Genomic DNA, 20,061 nt, shown 5'->3' on the forward strand with positions numbered 1-20,061 from the left:
ATATCTTATATAAAAAATGTATTTTTTCTTTTCTGCTATGTCCTCAAGTGAAGTAATGCCCCAGAACCCCTTTATTATACCACATTATAGGTGTGGCTGCAAATGGAGGTCAGTTAAATGCCTGTACATAACATTCTAAATGGCATCTTTGTTACAACTAAACAGGAGTGTACTTTAAATCTCAGCCAACAATAACTGATGCATCCAAATTTATCACCAAATATGCTGTAAAAATTTAAAACGTGTCGAACAAAACTATAGTCGTGAGCGTGCGCGACTCTGAAGTTGTTATTATCAAGCCCTGGCAACCTACCATTCAAAAGTGCATCTGATTTTGTGTATAATATGAGACGTATGTGATTCATGTATAATATGTTCGTAATATATTCGTGCATAATAATATGATTTGTGTATACTGTAATATGATACAAAATCGGACATACTTTTGAATGGTAAGTTGCCAGGGTATGATAATGACAACCTCAGAGTCATGTGCCGCAACTATAGTATTCAAACATGCCCTCGAAGACAATGGAGAGAGAATACCAACTAACATGTTAATAATGGTTAAATGGGATGGAAGTCAGGGATTAGATACTAATTATCTTTGTATTGGCATAGTAATGTCATAAAATCAAATTCCAAGCTACTGCACTGCTGGGTAGTGAGGTCATCATATCTTCATATAAATAAAACAAGGGGATTTCCATCCTGCTTTCAGCTGCTGTTTACCATACGCAGATACTGTAATACATATGTAGTACAATTATATTCCCTTTCCACAAGGAAAAGAGGCTATAATTTAACACTACCAGTAAAATTAAATAAATATGATTACACACAACTGAACTTTGGTCCCAACAAAATGAGAATAATTATCAATAACTCAAGCACATGCTTTATATAAATCTGTAAATCTTAATCAAAGCAATGTGATAGCCTACATGCTATCTTGTAAATGCAGTTTGCACAGAAGGGTGAATACAAATATACACTCTGTGAATGTCAGGAGAAAATCTCCCAACTACATCTAACATTCCTATTGATATACAGTAAGATCTCACCATAAGAGACTAATTGAGGCCCAAATAATTTTGAAAAATGTGAAATTCCGATAAAAGTGACATCCGAACTTCCCCCTGCTATACCAGACTTTTTCCGATTTATCAGACATTTGTCTGTATCGCATTGATGGTTTTTAAACCGTTTTCACTACAATTGCAGTACCGTACAGTATTATACCTTCACTACAATAATAAAATGGTATAATATATAAAATAATACTGTACTGTACACTGATGAACATGTCTGTTATTTACCTTATTATGGTGAACATGGCTGAAATGGTCAGGCAGTCCAGAATGCTTCTGGCTTTACCGGACTTTTTCCGATATACAGTATATAGGATTTTAGTCTGGTAGTTCCTCAATTCCGATAAAAGCGAATTCCAATCTATTGAAGTCCGTTATATCGAGGTTTTACTGTACTTCACACTGGGAATAAGAAAAAATGGTAAAAGTTGTCAAATTCATCAAGGTTTCAGTGTTTAGACATCTGTATTCTATTTACAATGCTCTGTACAGTAACATTATACAGGTAACCTACAGCATTACTGTTTGATGACTTTTAAATAAACCTCTTTAATTACACAATAAAGTACTGTATAATACTTCCTTAGTTATAAGTGATACCAAAGCATTAAAGCAGAAATCATAGAAATTATACTGTTAGAACCTCTGGCTTGACGTACACATCAAAGGAGAGAAATGTCAGCATTTTTGTCAAAACACAGCGTTTATAAACTATTTAGTACAAATACAGTAAATATTTTATGGTCAGTGCTCAGATCCAAAGTAACCTACCATTTGGACATAGCCAACAAAATCACTTCTCAATATAACAGTTACAGATTCATTGGACATATAACAAAGGTTTATCCATATTTAGGTTGCTGCATTATTGCTAGTCTTCTTATACTCTATTCTCTCTACCTTGACCTCATCTCCCACCAACTGGTAAACATAGGTGACAACAGTTGAACTCTGGATATCCATTAGCACAAATGATGGAATGATGTCCCTGGAAAGAATAAGTTGTCAGTCAGGAAAGAGATTCAAGCACAATGTTTAGTTGAAACTTACATGCAGTAAAAGTATTAAAAGACATTTATAGAGATAGCACTGATATCTAGTACATACACATACACACACACGCATGCAGGCAAGCACACACGCACACATCATATATAAGGATAAACAGAAAATTGCAATAAAAGGTGTTACACATGGAGACAATTTTATCATACTGAATCATATCATTTACAAAGGCTCCAACATGCGTGCATGTGTCGGCCTTGTCCACCTAATGGTAGCTTTCCACACTGCTTGATCTCTGATAGCATCCCTGTTCAGCACCTTAACCCTAAGGCCACACCCTATAACCTAGTCCCAGATCTTTTTTGGTCTGCTTTTCGCAACCCTACCCTCAAAGTTCACACCTCTCAACTTTCGCACCCAACTGCCATCCTCCATCCTCTCAACATGCCCAACCCATCTCTCTCTCCTCATCACAGTGCCAATACATTCAAGTCCCATCCTTCCTCTCTGCTCTTCAACTGCAATCCCAGCTCCCCCAGGTCTTGCATTCATGGCTCTTTACATACATACATCATCTAATCCTGTGTTCGCCATGAGGAGCGTAGCAGCCCGGGGCTAGGCAAGTTGATCCTGACATTGAAGATGAGAGTGACCAGCCTCACTCATCCCTGGGTGGCATTACGTGAGAAACAGACCCCAACCACCCCTTGGATGTGAACCTGCATCAGCTCAATCCGATTGGAGCACCTTAATTACCCACCAAACTACAAGGTGCCATAACCTTGTTATACGGTTACCACCCAGCATTGTAAATGGTTTCCTGGTGTACAGGAAACCATTTGGCTTGCCACAGGTGTAGAGTCACCCACAGACAGGAAGAAGCAGAAAGATAGAAGGAAAGAAAGACAGAAGAGGAAGGAAGAAAGGGAAGAAAGGGCAGCCACCCGAGAGCAGCACTATATCGAATAAGTGGATGGGGAGCGTCCCCACCTACCACAAATTCAAGGATGCTCTACACATTAATCTAATGATGGTCATTGCTGTATGTCTGAGTCTATGAAAATCCTCTTCCTTTACTGTCCATCACTATCATACAGTATTACTCTCCTAACGCACAGAGGGAGAGCCCTCTCCATGTTAAGAAAGGCAACAGCTCCCTGAACTTCCTCAAATCACTCCTTACTGCAGCCACAGAACTGGCCACAGCCCCACCTCCAGCATATAACATGTCCCCCAAATAAAATTCCTCCATACACTCTACAGTAGAGACTCTCCATCAAGATCAATCCTTTCCCACATGTCAATCTCTCCATGCTCTCCATGAAATTTTTATTGCAAGCCTACTGGATGTTTTGAGACTAGAGTGACCCCTTGGTTATTGTAGTTTTTGTTTTCATTGCAGGAAGAAATTCTGCACTCTTGCCATTATCGTGCATTTTTGGGTTAAAAAACACTTATCGCGCACCTAAGTTGGTTTCTGCTGACGATGATGGTACGGTAAATGTGGTTTCTAATGGCTTTGAGAGATTCAAAGATGAGGACCCTACTCAAGCTGTTAATCCCAGGTGGTGGTGACCACTGTATCTTCATCCCCTAACCCCAGAACCCTTTTCCTCAAACAGATCTCAGGTCTCTCTATGGCATGTGTTTCCTCCTTAATGTGCATTTTTTCATCATTTTCTATTAACCTAGTCATGCCTATGTGCATTCCTGATATTTACCATAACAGTATACAATTGTTTAGTGGGCATAAATTGTTGTTAAGGGAAAAATTTGAGTTTATGAGTGTGAAGGCCAGTACCAATTTGGCCATAAGTTCAGCGCTTTCATTATGTGTGTTACTTTGTTGTCATGCACCCGGCTCAGTACCATTGAGGAACTTCTGGAAATCATCAGCCACCAAATGTCTCTCACTGTTAACAGCTTCTCTGTGATGAGCACGTGTTTGATTACTGTAATTTTTCGTTGTTGATGTGGGAACTTGTGTGGCAAAATACCATCATTCACTATTGAACTACTGAAAAACCACCATAACAAAAATAAAACAGAGGAGAATACATTGCTCTCATTGTTTTATTTCCCCTCAAACAAAAGCCTGAATTTTGAAAACATGGCATTTAAATATTTCTTTTGTCATTTTTAATGAAGCTGCTACAAAGCTGGGTTGATTCTTGTTTCTTGAAATGTTCAATTTATACTGTAGTTTTAGTCAAGCACTTGTTTGGTTTGTGTCAGTTGCTCATTTTGCAGAAATTTAAGGATGATGTATTAAATTACTCTACATCAGCCATCCGAGTTCACAGACAGTCCCCATTCCAAGATTTGATATTATTTATCCCCTAGGGAAAAGTTCTACCACCACTTACAAATAAGTCATATCAAATCTTGGAAAGGGGGCTGTCTCTGCGCTCGGATGGCTGATGTAGAATAATTTAATACATCATCATTAAATTTCTGTCAAAAGAGACTGACACAAACAAAACAAGTGTCTGGCTAAAACTACAGTAAAAATCAAACATTTCAGGAGGCAAGAATCAATTCAATTTTGTAGCAGCTTCATTAAAAACGATGAAAAGAAGTGTCAGGTTTTCAAAATTTGGGCTTCCTTTTTGGGGAAATAAAACAATGAGAGCAACATATTCTCCTCTGTTATATTTTTGTTAGGATGCTTTTTCAATACTTCAATAGTGTATTATGGTATTTTGCCACACAGGTTCTCACATCAACTAAGAAAAATCATGGTAATTTAACATGTACAGTCACTACTCGTTATATGATGGGGTTACGTCAGGACATACCTTAATATATAACAAGTTTATCGTTAATCAGGAGATTGAAATACATAAAAGGGGGGTTACGTCAACTCAACTTTCCAAAGTCACCTACCCAAGACTGAAACAAAAATGACAATCCACCTTAATCACTTCCTGTGTCGGCCCAAGTCATCTCCAAGACCAAAACAAACACTATCACACCAATTCAGGCAGCATTACTCACGTACAGTAAATTGTTGCAACAACACAACAATCACACTTGCATAATGCTGGCCTGGTGCTACACGATGTATGTTGTAGTAGGATCTGAATTATGACAGATAAATGGGGGATTACTTACTAAAACACAACTCAGGAAAATACAAAATCTTGTGCACTAACCCATCTAGAGCATTATATGAGCCAGTGGCAGAGCCTGGGTTGATAAAGAACCTGGATTCAGCCTCAAAAGCCTCAAACTTGTGAGTGTGACCTGAGATGAGGATGTCTGCATCCAACTGTCTCGCAATGAGTGCCAGTGCTGCTGGGTCTCCCCAAGGTACAACCTGCAATAAGAAAAGTTAGCGTATTATCCATAATGAGTGGGTTGGTGGAGGGTTAGTGCCCCTCCCCGTAAAACAAATACCTCAAAGTCAAATGGCCACCCCTTACGGGATTATGGCGTCTGGCAATAGATAGATAGATAGAACATAATTGTTCCTCTACAAAATACTGTCATGTACAGTACAGTACAATATTAATATTAATTCACAAATCAGTCATTAAAACTTCATGTTTTCTGATAATGGGGGTAATATTAATTCACAAATCAGTCATTAAAACTTCATATTTTCTGATAACGGGGGTAGAGGGGTGTATGTAGACAAACTATCACAGGCCCCTTTGCAACTACAAAAGGTTCCCCCCAAAGTGATAAAACATCCTGGAAGAGCCCGCAAAAATACATAAATTTAATATGTCATCTGATTCATGGGGTTACTGGAAACTCATTATAACATACACTGGTAGCACCTTTATCAATATATTGTACAATACTGTACTTAATTTCTAGTAACGGTGATGCTCTTGATCTTACCTGATGACCATGACAGAGACCAATGCGGAACTGCCCAACTGTCACTACCTTCTGCTCCGGGTAGCTTGTCTGGTGAAGAATAAATACGTGAGTACACAACAGCAACTCACCTGTATATCTGGCATGTAATTAAAAGTACAGCATCATAAATTTTACTTGATGGAATACCTGAAATAAAAACCAAACAGATTTGAAATCAACCTGAACTACCACAGGTTTACAATGCAATTCCTGAATCAAGGTCATAATATCTCAAAAGTACTAATTAAAGTACCATACTGTTCACTTAAAAAAAAAAAAAAAAGACCAGTGGAAAATATATATATATATATATATATATGAGATGGAGAGATGGGGTGGAGAGGTATATGAGAGAGGGGGGTGTGAGTTGGGAGCAGGGCAGTGAAATGGCGGGGGACAGGGCGACTTGGAGGCGATTTGTTTGTGGCCACCCCAAACGGGATTGAGGCGTCTGGCAATAGATATATATATATATATATATATATATATATATATACACAGTAATTCCTGTAATATCCGGACGCCCATTTTCCGGACATCCCCAATAACCGGACATTTTCGTCCAGGGATCCAATATTCCCAAAATGGGCCAAAAACCGCAAAAAATCGAAAAAATCTGACTTTTTTCCCACCCGTAATTTGAAATTGCTGCGTGGCACTGAACAGCTGTTACACCATGGTCCCTTCACCCCTTCCTTCCTCCTCACTCCCCTGTCAGGGTTGCCATTTGGTATTTTTCATTACCAAATGTGGGCCAATTTGGTAATGAAAAATTCGTTTGGTAATGAATCAGAATAATACAATACCAAATGGATTTTTCACATGTATAAGGATACACAGGATGGAGATGGTGGATTGTTTTCTCTCTCTGATTAATTTGGTTGCCTATATAGCATGATAATCAACATGCTGTTAATTATATGAAGAGTGATTACATGTATTTACACTTGTGTATATAATTAGTGAAGAATAGATGCTAGCTTTACAAATTTGGTAATGAAAGTTAAAAATGGTAATGAAAATTGAGGAGTTTGGTAATGTGGCCGTTGCGATCTGGCAACTCTGTTACTCGCCATCATCAACAGTCACAGCCTAACTCCGATTGAGAGCAGATGCTTATAGCAATGCAAGCCACAGGTGCTCGTTTTTTGTGAATAAACAGTGAATAAACTGCAATACCTTGCCACTAGAACACACGGGAATTTACAGTGTTGTGCAGTGTTAAGAAATTAGAATTTAGAGTGCAAAGGATTAACTATGGACTGCAAACTGGCGGTTCAAACCAATCCAGGAGCCAGGGACTTGTTGTAAGTACCCAGAATGTTTAATATTGTATAAACTCACCTCTAAAACCTCATTTTATGGTTCTTTTGCATTTATTTCAGTCTTTTATGTCCCTTATTGGTGTGATTTGGGTCTTAAATAGGTGCAATGCATGTCCAGAGGGAGTTGTATAGGTGTTTTTCTGAGTTAGGGTCCATAAGTACAAGTCTGGGAGGCTGGGGCCCAATATCTGGACAGGATCACTATCCGGACATGCCTTTGGCTCTATTACATTGGATACTGGAGGGATTATTGATATATATATATATATATATATATATATATATATATACAGTATATATATATCAGCCTCTGCGGTATAGTGGTAGTGTGTGCGTTTCGTACACGGGTGAACCAGGGTTCGCGCCCCGCCAGGGTAATAAACTTTTGAAGTGTTCACCTGGCCACGTACTGCATTGGCGGACACAAGGGGTACTGTGGCTGAATCAGTGTTGTTTACTATAAAGTATGCTTGCACCCAGTCGGCTTGCACGGACCGATTACACTTGGTTCACAGACTACACACACATCCAAAGCCACTCCAACACTACATTTACACTTACAAGCACTTCTCACTCTACATACAATCTCTACCAGACGGCCTAAGCCAATTGGCAGAGATACATTGGCTGTATTGTCCTGACTTTGGTCGGGATAGGCCGGTCCTGCAATGGATACTCAAACGGCTGATGATGATGATGATGATGATGATGATATATATATGTATATATATATATATATATATATATATATATATATATATATATGACTGTGGAAAATATTTAGCAGTGTACAGGGTACTTACAACACGTCCGAGGTCGTTCATTACGAAGGTTAACCCGCCTCCTCTAAGGCTCTGGCTGTGGTGAAAATGTTCTTGAAGCACATACAGTAATCCAGTGTCATGCTGTACTCCTTTGCACTGTGAGTTATAATTGTTTAACACTGCACATTCTGTTCTTGATTGCACCATGCCAGTTTCAACCACCAGTTTCAACCGCCAGTTTACAATCTGTACTTATCTCTTCACTCTAAATTCTAATTTCAAAACACTGCACAACACTGTAAATTGCCATGTGGTCTAGTGGAGAGGTACTGCGGTTTATTCACTGTTTATTCACAAAAATGAGCACGTGCGGCATCCACTGAATGAGCGTCTGGTCAGGATGGTAGTTAGGTGGTAACTGGGGAGGGAGGGAAGGCAGGAAGCAAGCAGCGTGTGTAAACACAGCTGTTCGGTGCTGCGTGCCAATTTCAAAGTACGGTTGAAAAAAATGTTGGATTTATTTTTATTTTTTTACACTTTTTGGCCATTTCTGGATTCCAAAGGCCCGGGGCCAAAATGTCAGGTAAGTGGGGTGTCTGGATAGTGGGCGTCCGGATAGTATAAGGATTATTGTATATGTATACATTCATATATATATATATATATATACAGCATATATATATATATATATATATATATATATATATCCATCATCCAATCCTACGTTGCCCCATGAGGAGCTTAGGAGCCCAGGGCTAGGCAAATTGGTCTTGACATTTAACATGAGAGTGACCAGTCTCACTCATCCCTGAGTGCCATTATGTGAAGCAATAAACCCGAACCATCCCTTGGATATAAACCTTCACTGGCTCAATCTGACTGGAGTGCCGCAATTACCCACTAAACCACCAGAGTGCCGCAATTACCCACTAAACCACCAGGGCCTATAATTTGGTTAAGTGGTTACTCAAAGAGAGTATAACTACTTTATAGCTTCTTAACAAGTGATTATATTGTAGCTATACATGTACTATATTACTGTATATACTGTACTTATAACTCATTGAGCCAAACCATTTCCAACACTGAATATGAAACCACCTAAATACTTCCGCTTTCCATCAAAGTTGCTACACAATACAGTCTCCTCACAAACCCACTAATTACACAACATACATCTCTTGAAGAACCTCACTTACCTCATCAAAATCACCGCGAACTACATGCACATCTGCAGCTAATGTCTTTAGGTAGTCATAGCTCTCCTTGGTGCAAAGATTCCCTGTGCAAAGGATGTGCTGTATGCGGCCTGGGACTAGCAGCTTCTTGAACTTGGCTGGCAAGGAGTTGACTCGGTGAGGGATGTGCAAGTCGCCCAGCACCAGCACCAACTATGGACGTAAGAATGTTAGATTACTGTAAGAAAATACACATACTGGGACTATAAAAGGATTAATTAAGGAAGGGAATCATTACAATAAAGATATGTGCTCCAATTTTCACTAAGTAAAGGAATATCTAATATTTGTAACACTAAGTGAGAGAACTGTGTGGTGAAGTACAGATCCTCTGGCAGATACCTCTCTAGGATGGAATCCATTGTGGCTACTGGTACTGGTCTGACCTGCTGCATTTTATTTATCCCATGTACAGAACAGACATTATATACATACCCAATTTTCTCATACACATTAGCAGAAAACTGTACAAGCCACGCTGAATAATCATACATGAATAAACATAAACACTGCTGTCAATCATTGAAATATGTTACTATACAGTCTTTCTTTATGAAGTAAAAGTGTGTTGGAGAGAGGATGCTTTCACATGGTGACACTGGTATAACAGGGCAGTTTCAATGCCTGGCTATAAACATATTGCAACTGACTCCCTATCCCCAGCATGATAGATAGTGGACTGCAGAAAGGTAAATTCTGCTAGAAGTCCACCTGGTTCATGCTCAGACAAATCAGGATCACAACAACAACAACAAAACACCCACAAGTATGAGAATCTAGTCCAGTAGTGCATATATGCCCACATAAACAGAATTTGTGTACTGGTACTCTGAAAAATGATTAAACATGTGGTTTACACAAGCTTTGTGTGGAAAAAACAATGAATGATAATTCAAAACCTACCCTGAGGTCAGGAATATCCACATCCCACATTCTGGACCCGAAACCCTGAAACCACATTTTTGAGGCTTCTAAGTAAATAGTATCAACTACATTTGACTAACACTGCTCTACATGTTTAAAGCAGGGCTACATCATTTTGAATCTGACCATATAGATAGTATATCAAATGCCACACAATTATGCTAACTTTGCAGCCTCCAACAACTGTATGACACAACAGCACTCCACCTGCCATGATCATTTCATTACAGTATACTGTCTTTGAGGAGACTGTGATGGTAATCATTTATTATTACTTGGTTATCCAGCTGCACACAGACAAACTGTGTATACTAAACTTAATTTCTTGGGAAACCCTTACTGTAACCTGAGTTCACAGAAACTTATCCAGTATGGAAACTCCTCTAAGACCATTTAGTCCAATCTGCTCTTGGTCACCACGAGTTTTGTTTCTGAATGGTCACCAAGCGTCTAATAGACCACAAGCCATGAGTAAACGTATGGATAAGCGCCTGTTCATCTCATAACTGAAGGGTGAAAATACTGCTCACAGCCTTGCTTCTCCCCCCCTCCCATCCCTCCTCCATACCCTCCCAGCACATTCCCTCAGTCCCTCCTCTCCTTTGTGCTGATAGCACTGACTCGTGAGTTTTTAATTTTTTTTTGCGATTTATTTGAATACTATTGGTCGTATAAAAATGCCGAAGTAGTAAGAAGAGCTCATGGAATTCTGCATCTAGACATGAGCTTTGCTCTTGGAAGATGCTGGCAAAACTTTGCACTTGGATGGTGGGAAGTTATATGGAGGTAAGTTTTACTCTTGAACATTATTTATTCTCACTGCATTTCTGTACTATTACTCTTCAGTTTTCTGTTTTTATTAGCTTAACTCATAGTATAAACACCAGCAAAGATGGTGGTATATCATTCATATCAATTTAGCCAATTTCCAGAGGCATAATTAGCGTGGAATTTTTGGGGGGCCAGGGAGGAGCAATCACTGGTGTGTAACTGATTTTCCAACCATTCTGCAGTTTTTTGTGGATGAATGTTGTATATGTTTGTTTCCTTTGTGTTTAGCGGTACAGTAATATGGATAAGCCAATGTGTGTTTCGATGTCTAAATATGGCAGACTGACCTGAAAACAGTGCCAAAATTAGGAGGGGTACTGTACGTACAGTAGTACTGTATATGGGTAGGGCGTTTTTTGGTTTTCACGTTTTTTTTCCCCATGGTTTTCTTAGTGTTAAGCATTAATATGGATATTTCTATGTGTGTTTTGATGCCTAAATATGGCTGACTGATTTGAAAACAGTGCCAAAATTAGGAGGGGTACCGTACATACAGTAGTGTATAGGTAGGGTGCTTTTTTGTTTTCAGTGTTTTTTTTTTTTTCATGGTTTTCTTGGTGATTAGCATTACTCTGCATATTCCTATGTGTGTCCTGATGTCTAAATATGCCTGACTGACCTGAAAACAGTGCCAAAATTAGGAGGGGTACTGTACATACAGCAGTGTATAGGTAGGGTGTGTGTGTGTGTGTGTGTGTGTGTGTGTGTGTGTGTGTGTTCTTTCATGGTTCTCTTGGTGTTTAGCATTACTTTGAATATTCCTGTGTGCGTTTTGATGTCTAAATAAGGCAGACTGACCTAAAAAAATGCCAAAATTAGGAGGGTTACGGTACTGTACCTAAAGTTGTGTACAAGTAGGGTGTAGTTTTCAATAAGTAGGGTGTTCTTTGGTTTTCATTTTTTTTTTTTTTTTCACGGTTTTCTTAGTGTTTAGCATTACTCTGGATATTCCTATGTGTGGTTTGATATCTAAATTTGCCTGAATGACCAAAACACACTGCCAAAGTAAGCAAAGGTACTATATAAATAGGTTAGGTATAGGTTGGAGTTTGGGTATAGGTGGGGTCTGAGTATAGGTGGGGGGATATTGTTCATTATCTCGACACTGCCACTACCAGGGCAAGCTGTTGGCTCTATTACCTCGGAATATGTATACAGCACCAGTATATTCTCTCTCTCTCTCTCTTTATACATACAGTACTGTATATATATATATATACACACACACACTCGACCCTCCATTTCCCTGATTAAAAGGGGGGGGGGGGACCAGTCCGGGAACCCCAAAAGTCAGGGAATCGCTAAAGTCCGGCCCCACATACCATTCCCCAGACTTTTACCATATTTTGTCCGAATTCTCTAATATTGTCCGGCAATTATTCCGATACTGTAGAGCATTCTGGAATGTATGCTACCTATACCAACGTAACTAACATACTATCTACCTATTGCCAGATGCCTCAATCCCGTACGGGGTAGCCACAAACAAATCGCCACAACGTCACCCTGTCCCCCGCCATTTGACTACCCTGCTCCCAACTCACACCCCCATCTCTCATATACCTCTCCACTCCATCCCTCCATCTCATCCTCGGCCTCCCCCTCCCTCTCCCCCCATCCACCTCACTCACATACACTCTCCTTGTCAGTCTCTCACCCTCCATCCACTCCACATGGCCAAACCACCTCAGTGTAGTCCTCCTAACACTTCCTGTCACATCCACATCCACACCACAAAGCTCCTTTATATCCTCATTTGTCAGCCTGTCTCTCCATGTGACTCCACAGGCTCCTCTTAAATAATTAATTTCCACTGCTCTCACACTTGACTTGTGTCCTTCCAACAACGTCCAAGCTTCACTTCCATACATTAAAGTTGGAATCACAATACTGTCATGTAGTAACTTTTTCACTTTCATGTTCACTTCCCTGTTTCTTATCACTGCTTTCAAGGAACGAGTAACCTTTCTTCCTTGTTGTACCCTTTCAAGCACTTCACCCTCCAAACTTCCATCCTTACTCATCACACTACCCAAGTACAGTACTTAAACGTACTCACATTTTCCATTTCCTCACCATCCAACCTCACTGTACATTCACTGACTTCACCTCTCTCAAAGACCATCACTTTACTCTTCCCTACATTCACCTTTAGATTCCATTTCATACACACACTCCCAAACTCATCCACCATGCCCTGCAGCTCCCCTTCGTCTTCTCTTAATAACAAAGTATCATCTGCAAACAACAGTACAGGGAGTTTAAAAACACTACCCTCTCTCACTACGGTCACTCCAACATCCACTGCCCTACCTTGTACCTCTTTTATTACCCCAACCATGTACAGATCGAACAACCATGGAGACATGACACATCCGTTTCAACCCAACCTTCAAAGAGAAAAATTCACTCAGTTCACCATCCACACGCACTGCAGCCTTAGCACCATCATACATACTCTTCACAGCATTCAACAACTTCCTATCTACTCCATATATTCTTAATACTCTCCAAAATCCTTGTCTATCCACCCTGTCATATGCTTTCTCCAAACCATGAAGGTCGCATACAACTTCTTTCCCTTCTCTAGAAACTTTTCTATATATATATATATATATATATATATAAATATATATACTGTATATATATATATATATATATATCTATATCTATCTATCTATCTATCTATATATATATATATATAGTAAGCTCACACAGAACTTGAGTGGATGGGCAGTCCCGGTCCTCATGCACTGCGAATACTTAATCTTATGGGAAAAATTACATATGCGCGATACCCCCTCATACCTTGACATTTTTTGACTCTTACGAGACATAATAAAGGGAAAATTTTTCAGACATACACTACAGATATAGCTACAATAACAAAAATATGGTCAGTCACCTTAACAACAGTAGACAACAGGCCTGATGGACTTTAATAACAGGGGTTCCGAGGCATGGCAACACAGAGTGCCACCGCCGCTGCCCCAGCCGCACAATGCTTGTTTACCGGTTGCCAGTGTTGTATTATTCCAGGCTTTGAAGAAGAAATTTACAGCCTGTTGAATGTTATATTTCTTCCAGAATGCAGCAACAGTCATTATGGTGGGGGTTGCAGGTATGCCAGGTGAAGCAGGTGAGTCAGGTGGGGCTGTGGGGGTGGAAGGGGAGGCAGCTGGTGAGTCAGGTAGGGCAGTGGAGGTGAAGGGGATGGCGGCTGGCGAGTCAGGGGAGGTGGTGACGGGAGGATCCTCCATCTCCTCCTTGCTACTGCTCATATTTTCGGCAATTTCCTTCATCTCTTCTTGTTTGTCTGTTTTATTCCTCATCTTGTTATGGACGCACTGGCAGTATAACAACTTGGCATTTGCGAAATAACCGTCAATCAAGTGAATCCAAACATTATTATAGAAACTGGGTATCTATTCCAACTTAACGTTATTGCCGAAAACGTTACTGCTGAAGTCGTTGTTGGCGAGATCTTACAGTAGACTCTTCTTGAGCACCTTCCCCATGAGCCTCTAAGTCACTGTTGGCGCATCGTGCTGGCAGGGGGGTCGCGCAGTCAGGGAAAATAGCGGTTTTAGGCCACTCCTTGTCTCTGCCTCATGTATTGTGGGCTAAACTCGCGCATTCAAAGTTTTATGGTTATGATTTCTGGTCACTCGCATACTATGCGATTCACTCACTATGATCATGCGTACTATGTGAGCGTAATGTACCAGTACAGAGAGAGAGAGAGAGACAGAGAGAGGGGAGGGCGGGGGGATATACATATACAGTATATTCGTTTAAATTTTGAAGGCTCCAACATACTTGCATGTGTTGGCCTTGGTCACCTAATGGCAGCTCTCCATGCTGCTCGATCTATGGCAGCCTCCCTGTTCAGTCCCTTAACCCGTACCATGCTGGGGAGGGGGGGAATATACCCCTCTACGCCTGCTGATTTTGGATTTTTTTTTTTTTGGCTAAATGGGCTTAATACAGTACATCAATATAAGATCCCTAGCACTAATAAAAGTAATCACTAAAGCCAGACAGTTGGTTGAATCGAGTCAGGTTGGTGCCACTCTACCTCTGAAATCTTCGAGGTTACTGAGAAACCAGAGCAGCAGTGAGATTGTGAACCGATTTTGGATTTTTATTTTTGGGCTAAATGGGCTACATCAATATAAGATCCCTGGCACTAATAAATGTAATCACGAAAGCCAAAAAGTACTGTAGGTTGAATCGAGTCAGGCTGGTGCCACTTGACCTCTGAAATCTTCAAGGTTACAGACACAGCAGAGCGGCTGTGAGCCTGTGAAGACTCACTCACCTCCCACTCTCCTAAATCAGTATTGTAAGCGTCAGAGATGTACCGATGTATCAGTATCGGTGGTATCGGCCCATTTTTACAGTATCGGTCTTGGAACTGGTATCGGCTGATCTTCTGTTGATACTACCGATACTTAAAAGGAATTTAGTGCGTAGCAAATCACTCACTGTAAGTTACTTTGTTAAATAGAATTTGGATGTTTTATAGGGATGAAAAATAAATTATTGGTAATATCCATTTAGTATCATATTTTTTTTAGTACACGGTGCGTAGCTGGTAGTTTAATGAGAAACTTGAAAAAAAAGAAAGTTGCATGAGTATGGGCAATAACCTAATAGATTGGTCTCCATTGCACTGGTATCAATATTGGTAGTAGTATCAGTATTGGTCCAATTTTTTGGTATTGGTATTGGTCAAAATTTTGGTATCGGTACATCTCTTGTAAATGTGGCGGAGAAATATTTGATGTTAGCGAGATACGATATTACCTTCCGTTTTACTTCAGTTGCTTGCAATCACTTCTCAATGCTGCAGGATGGAGATCTAGGTCACTGGTGTTTTTGAAGGGGACGTAGCTCTACATTGCTAGTGTGGTACGGGTTAACCCTGTGGTCATACTTGATGACCTTGTCCCATGTCTTTTTTGGTCTACCCCTCACAACCCCTTCCCCAATATTAACATTTCTCTCTTTCTGCACCCAATTATCATCCCCCATCCTCTTCACATGCCCAAACCACCTCAATCTACCTCTCCTCAACACAACACCAATACACTCCAATTCCATCCTACCTCTCAATTCCTCCACCATAAACCCAGCCCCCACTCAAGGCCTTGCATGCAGGGATGCATTGCACATCCCCCTCATCATTATCATTTCTGTATGTTTGAGCCCGTGAATATCCTCTTTCTTTACTGCCCAGGTCTCTCTCTCTTTCTATACTGTATATATACTGTACTGCACTGGTATATACACAGGTATACCTCGATATACAATACCCCTAGATGCGATACTCCGGCTTAACGATGGGGATAGAAATACTACCATACTCCGCCTAATGATGGCCAAACCACGGTTTAATGATGGGTTTTGATTTTTTTACTGATTTTGATGATATTTTAGACTATAATTGTGTGTTTAGGTTGATTTATAAAATGTTTTTAGACTCAGATTAATGTGTTTTAGCCATATGTGGGATGAACATTGTCATTTTGGAGTACAGTTTACTAAGCTGTGGGTGTTAGGATAATGCTGGTAGCAATATCCTACAAACTAAACATTACATAACTGGCAACAACACACCAGCCCCTCTCCTCCCTCCCTATTCTCTCACAAGCCATAAAATTTGAATTTAATCCTCAATTTACAGTCGATTTGTGCAAAAGAACTGCAGGAATGCATGACGATGTTAAAGAATCAATAGACTATGTAAAGTTTCTTCTTAAAACTCATTTGTACTGATAGGATACGGGATTTTTATGTCTATCTATCCATCTATCTACAGCCCGACGCCCTAATCCTGCAAAAGGTGGCCGGAGACAAAACGCCTCCAAGTTGCTCTGTCACCCACCATTTGACTACCCTCCCCCCAACTCATATACCTCTCTACTCCATCCCTCCACCTCATCCTCAGTCTACCCCTCCCTCTCCCTACCTCCACCTTACCTACATACACCCTCTTAGTCAGTCTTTCATTCTCCATTCTCTTCACATGTCCAAACCACCTCAATGTATTTCTCCTAATCTTCTCAACCACATCCACATCCACCCCACAATGCTCCTTCACTTCTTCATTCGTCAACCTGTCCCTCCACGTCACTCCACATGCTCCTCTCAAGTAACTCATTTTTATGTACAGGACAGTATAAGATAATAATACAGTACTTGTCTCCCGTTGCCCTGTGAAGCTCTCACCCAATGATACATGCCAACCACGAAACTTTTACACTTAAACAGCCAAATGCTGGGTACTGAACTGGGGTCGCAGAGAGTATATGTTATAGAACAAAATATACTCAAAATTGAATGACAGATCATTGGTGTAAGTTTTTGTCATACGGTACGTCGCATTATACCCTGAATACAATAAACCCTCAATATTATGAATTAATTGGAGGGAAGGGTGGGTTGCTATATCCAAAAGTTCGCTATACAAGGGGAGTCATTCGGTCCTATGTGCTCAAACATAACCTAAACTAACTCTTATGAAGTTTTACATGGAGAATTCGATGGTTTATGAAGTTGTACATGTAAATACAATACTGTATGAAGTTGAATATATAAATACAATATATGCCTATAATAAGAATACAGTATAATGTAGTACCGTACTGTTACAATATGCTTACTGTGCCAGGAAGGGATGCTGTTGTCTCCATGGGCTGATTCCTGAACTTCCCCCTCATTTAGCGAACTTTGTTCGAAAAATCATGGGGAAGTTCGGTTGCAATTTGGTCGTTCGTTATACCCGAAATTTGCAATACTGGGGTTCGTTATATTAAGGGTTTACTGTATACGGTATATATATATATATACAGTATATATATATATATATATATATATATATATATATATATATATATATACCGTATATATAAAGGCAGAATTTAAATAAACTTATTTGAAAAGCTGCTCATGTAATAGTTCTAATGTAAAAGTTTGCCAGCATTACTATGGTTCCCTTCCTCTCCAAAACTAAAATAATGTTCCATTCTTATGATATACAGATTCTAGAATAAAGGGATTAGAGTATGAAGTGACAGTATCTCTGCATATCTTAATGGTACATCATCATTCAAGCAGTAAATACAGTACCTATTAAGTATGGGAAAATAAATGTTAAAAACTTACAAATATGAACTAAAAAAATGCCAAATGATTTTCAAATTTTGATAGAAACATTTCACACCTAAAAGATACTACCATACCACTAAAGATCACTGTTGGAAAATCTATAAAAAATTTTATGACAGTACTTCATGTATTTCATAGTTTTTACTAATATATATAATAACTTTTTCTTCTATAAACTTCTTTTACAACTCCACCTATCTATCTATCTCTTGCCAGATGCCATAATCCCGTAAGGGGTGGCAATATGACTTTGAGTTATTTGTTTTATGGGGAGGGGCATTAACCCTCCACCAACCCACCTGCTGTCACATAGGATGAACGTTTGGTTTGGTTATATGGTTACCACCCAGCATTGTAAATGGTTTCTTGGCTTACAGGAAACCATTTGGCTTGCCACTCAATGTAAAGCCACCCGTAAAGGAAAGAAAAGCAATAAGAAGTGACCTGAAAGATGGGAGAAACAGGAAGAGGGGAGGGTAGGCACAGAAAAAGAATGATAAAAGCTAAGGAAGAACTACGCAGCATTACATCAAGTGAGTGGATGATGGTCGCCACCACCTACCATCATATACTAAGTACCATATCTATAGCCAGATGTCATAGTCCCACAAGGGGTAGCCGTTTCTCTTTGAAGTTGTTGTTTTACTGGGAGAGGCACAAACCCCTTCGCCAACCCACTCGTTGACATGTATGGTACACATATGGGATGGTTATATGGTTACCACCCAGTGTTGTAAATGGTTTTCTGACTTGCAGGAAACCATTATTGTTAGGCTTGTCACTAAATGTAAACCCACCTGAAATGAAAAGAATATAATATAAAGTGACGGGAAAAGATGGGTGCAATAGGAACAGAGGAAGGCAGAAACAGAAAAGGAAATCAAAAGGCAAAGAAAGCACTACCGTAGGCAGCACTACATCAAGTGAGTTAATGATGGTTGCCACCACCTACTACCTCATATACTATGCTGCTACACTTTACAAAATCTACAGGCAACACAGAAATCATGACTGGACACAAAAAACTTTCTTCTCATATGGTGTCCAGTACTTGGAATATTTAGTCTAATGAAGTCTACATTCAACTGAGTTTTAAAGGACTGTAGATAAGTGTTAAAGGCCACTTCAAGGAATGTACATAACCAAAACACGGCTGGATTACAACGCCATCACTATAAGCACTGGAGGACACAAGTAAAAGTCGTCCGTTTCCTCCACTATAAGCAGTGGAAGACACTGGTAAAATTTATCTGTTTCCTACTTAATGGTTCCCACAACTTGCTATCGTACTGTCATATCAAGCAACTAGCTACTGTCATATTTCTGGTCGGAAAAGTCCATTTTGCTTCATCATGGGAATAATAAACGTATCAAAATAAAATTAATAAAGATTACAGTGTCAATATACATAAAAGACTGCACAGACAATGTAAAATAAAGGCAAATGTGGGTGTAGTTACCATCTTCGCAGCGGTGGGAGGTTACGAATGTTTTGATCACATCACAAGGTTCCGGTACTGTCTGTTGCCCCAAACGATAGTCAGGAAATTAGTATACTGTACTCGCATTTGTATAAGAATATTTACTCCAGATTTATATCCTTACAGGAGCTACATTTGAAAATATGTATTTGTGACAAACACTACATGAGAAAAGAAGAGCTCCCAAGGTGGGAGTAGCCCATACCCCGGGGAAATTTAAATTTTGCATGACACTTTTAAAAGGGAGAAAGCAAAAATGATAATAAAATGTAGTTAGGGTTGAGTGAATGAGGAATTTGGGTGATAGCAAATGGTCTGATAATAAGTTGTCTTGGAAATAATTAGAGGTAGTAGGTGGT

At 39.7% G+C, this 20,061-nt stretch overlaps 1 protein-coding gene across 1 annotated transcript; it reads right to left on the reverse strand.

Annotated features, from left to right (window-relative positions):
- Positions 1-19,743, reverse strand: Vps29 (vacuolar protein sorting 29). The gene is made up of 5 exons (XM_080279359.1): positions 19,682-19,743; positions 9,255-9,446; positions 5,946-6,014; positions 5,252-5,415; positions 1-2,079 (listed from the first exon to the last, which is right to left on the reverse strand). The coding sequence occupies exons 1-5, from the start codon at positions 19,682-19,684 to the stop codon at positions 1,944-1,946; spliced, it is 564 nt and encodes a 187-aa protein (XP_080135485.1). The 5' UTR covers positions 19,685-19,743; the 3' UTR covers positions 1-1,943.
- Positions 19,744-20,061: the final 318 nt, after the last annotated feature.

This window comes from Coenobita brevimanus, chromosome 78 (assembly GCF_032717465.1).
Source record: "Coenobita brevimanus isolate Jiangsu-jjx chromosome 78, ASM3271746v2, whole genome shotgun sequence".
NCBI lineage: Eukaryota > Metazoa > Arthropoda > Malacostraca > Decapoda > Coenobitidae > Coenobita > Coenobita brevimanus.

Excerpts from the sequence above, each read along its gene's own strand:
- Vps29 (XM_080279359.1), bottom strand. Across the intron at positions 5,416-5,945 it reads GTCTCTGTCATGGTCATCAG|GTTGTACCTTGGGGAGACCC; the intron begins GTAAGATCAAGA and ends TTCTTATTGCAG. Across the intron at positions 2,080-5,251 it reads TCATATAATGCTCTAGATGG|GGACATCATTCCATCATTTG; the intron begins GTTAGTGCACAA and ends TATTCTTTCCAG.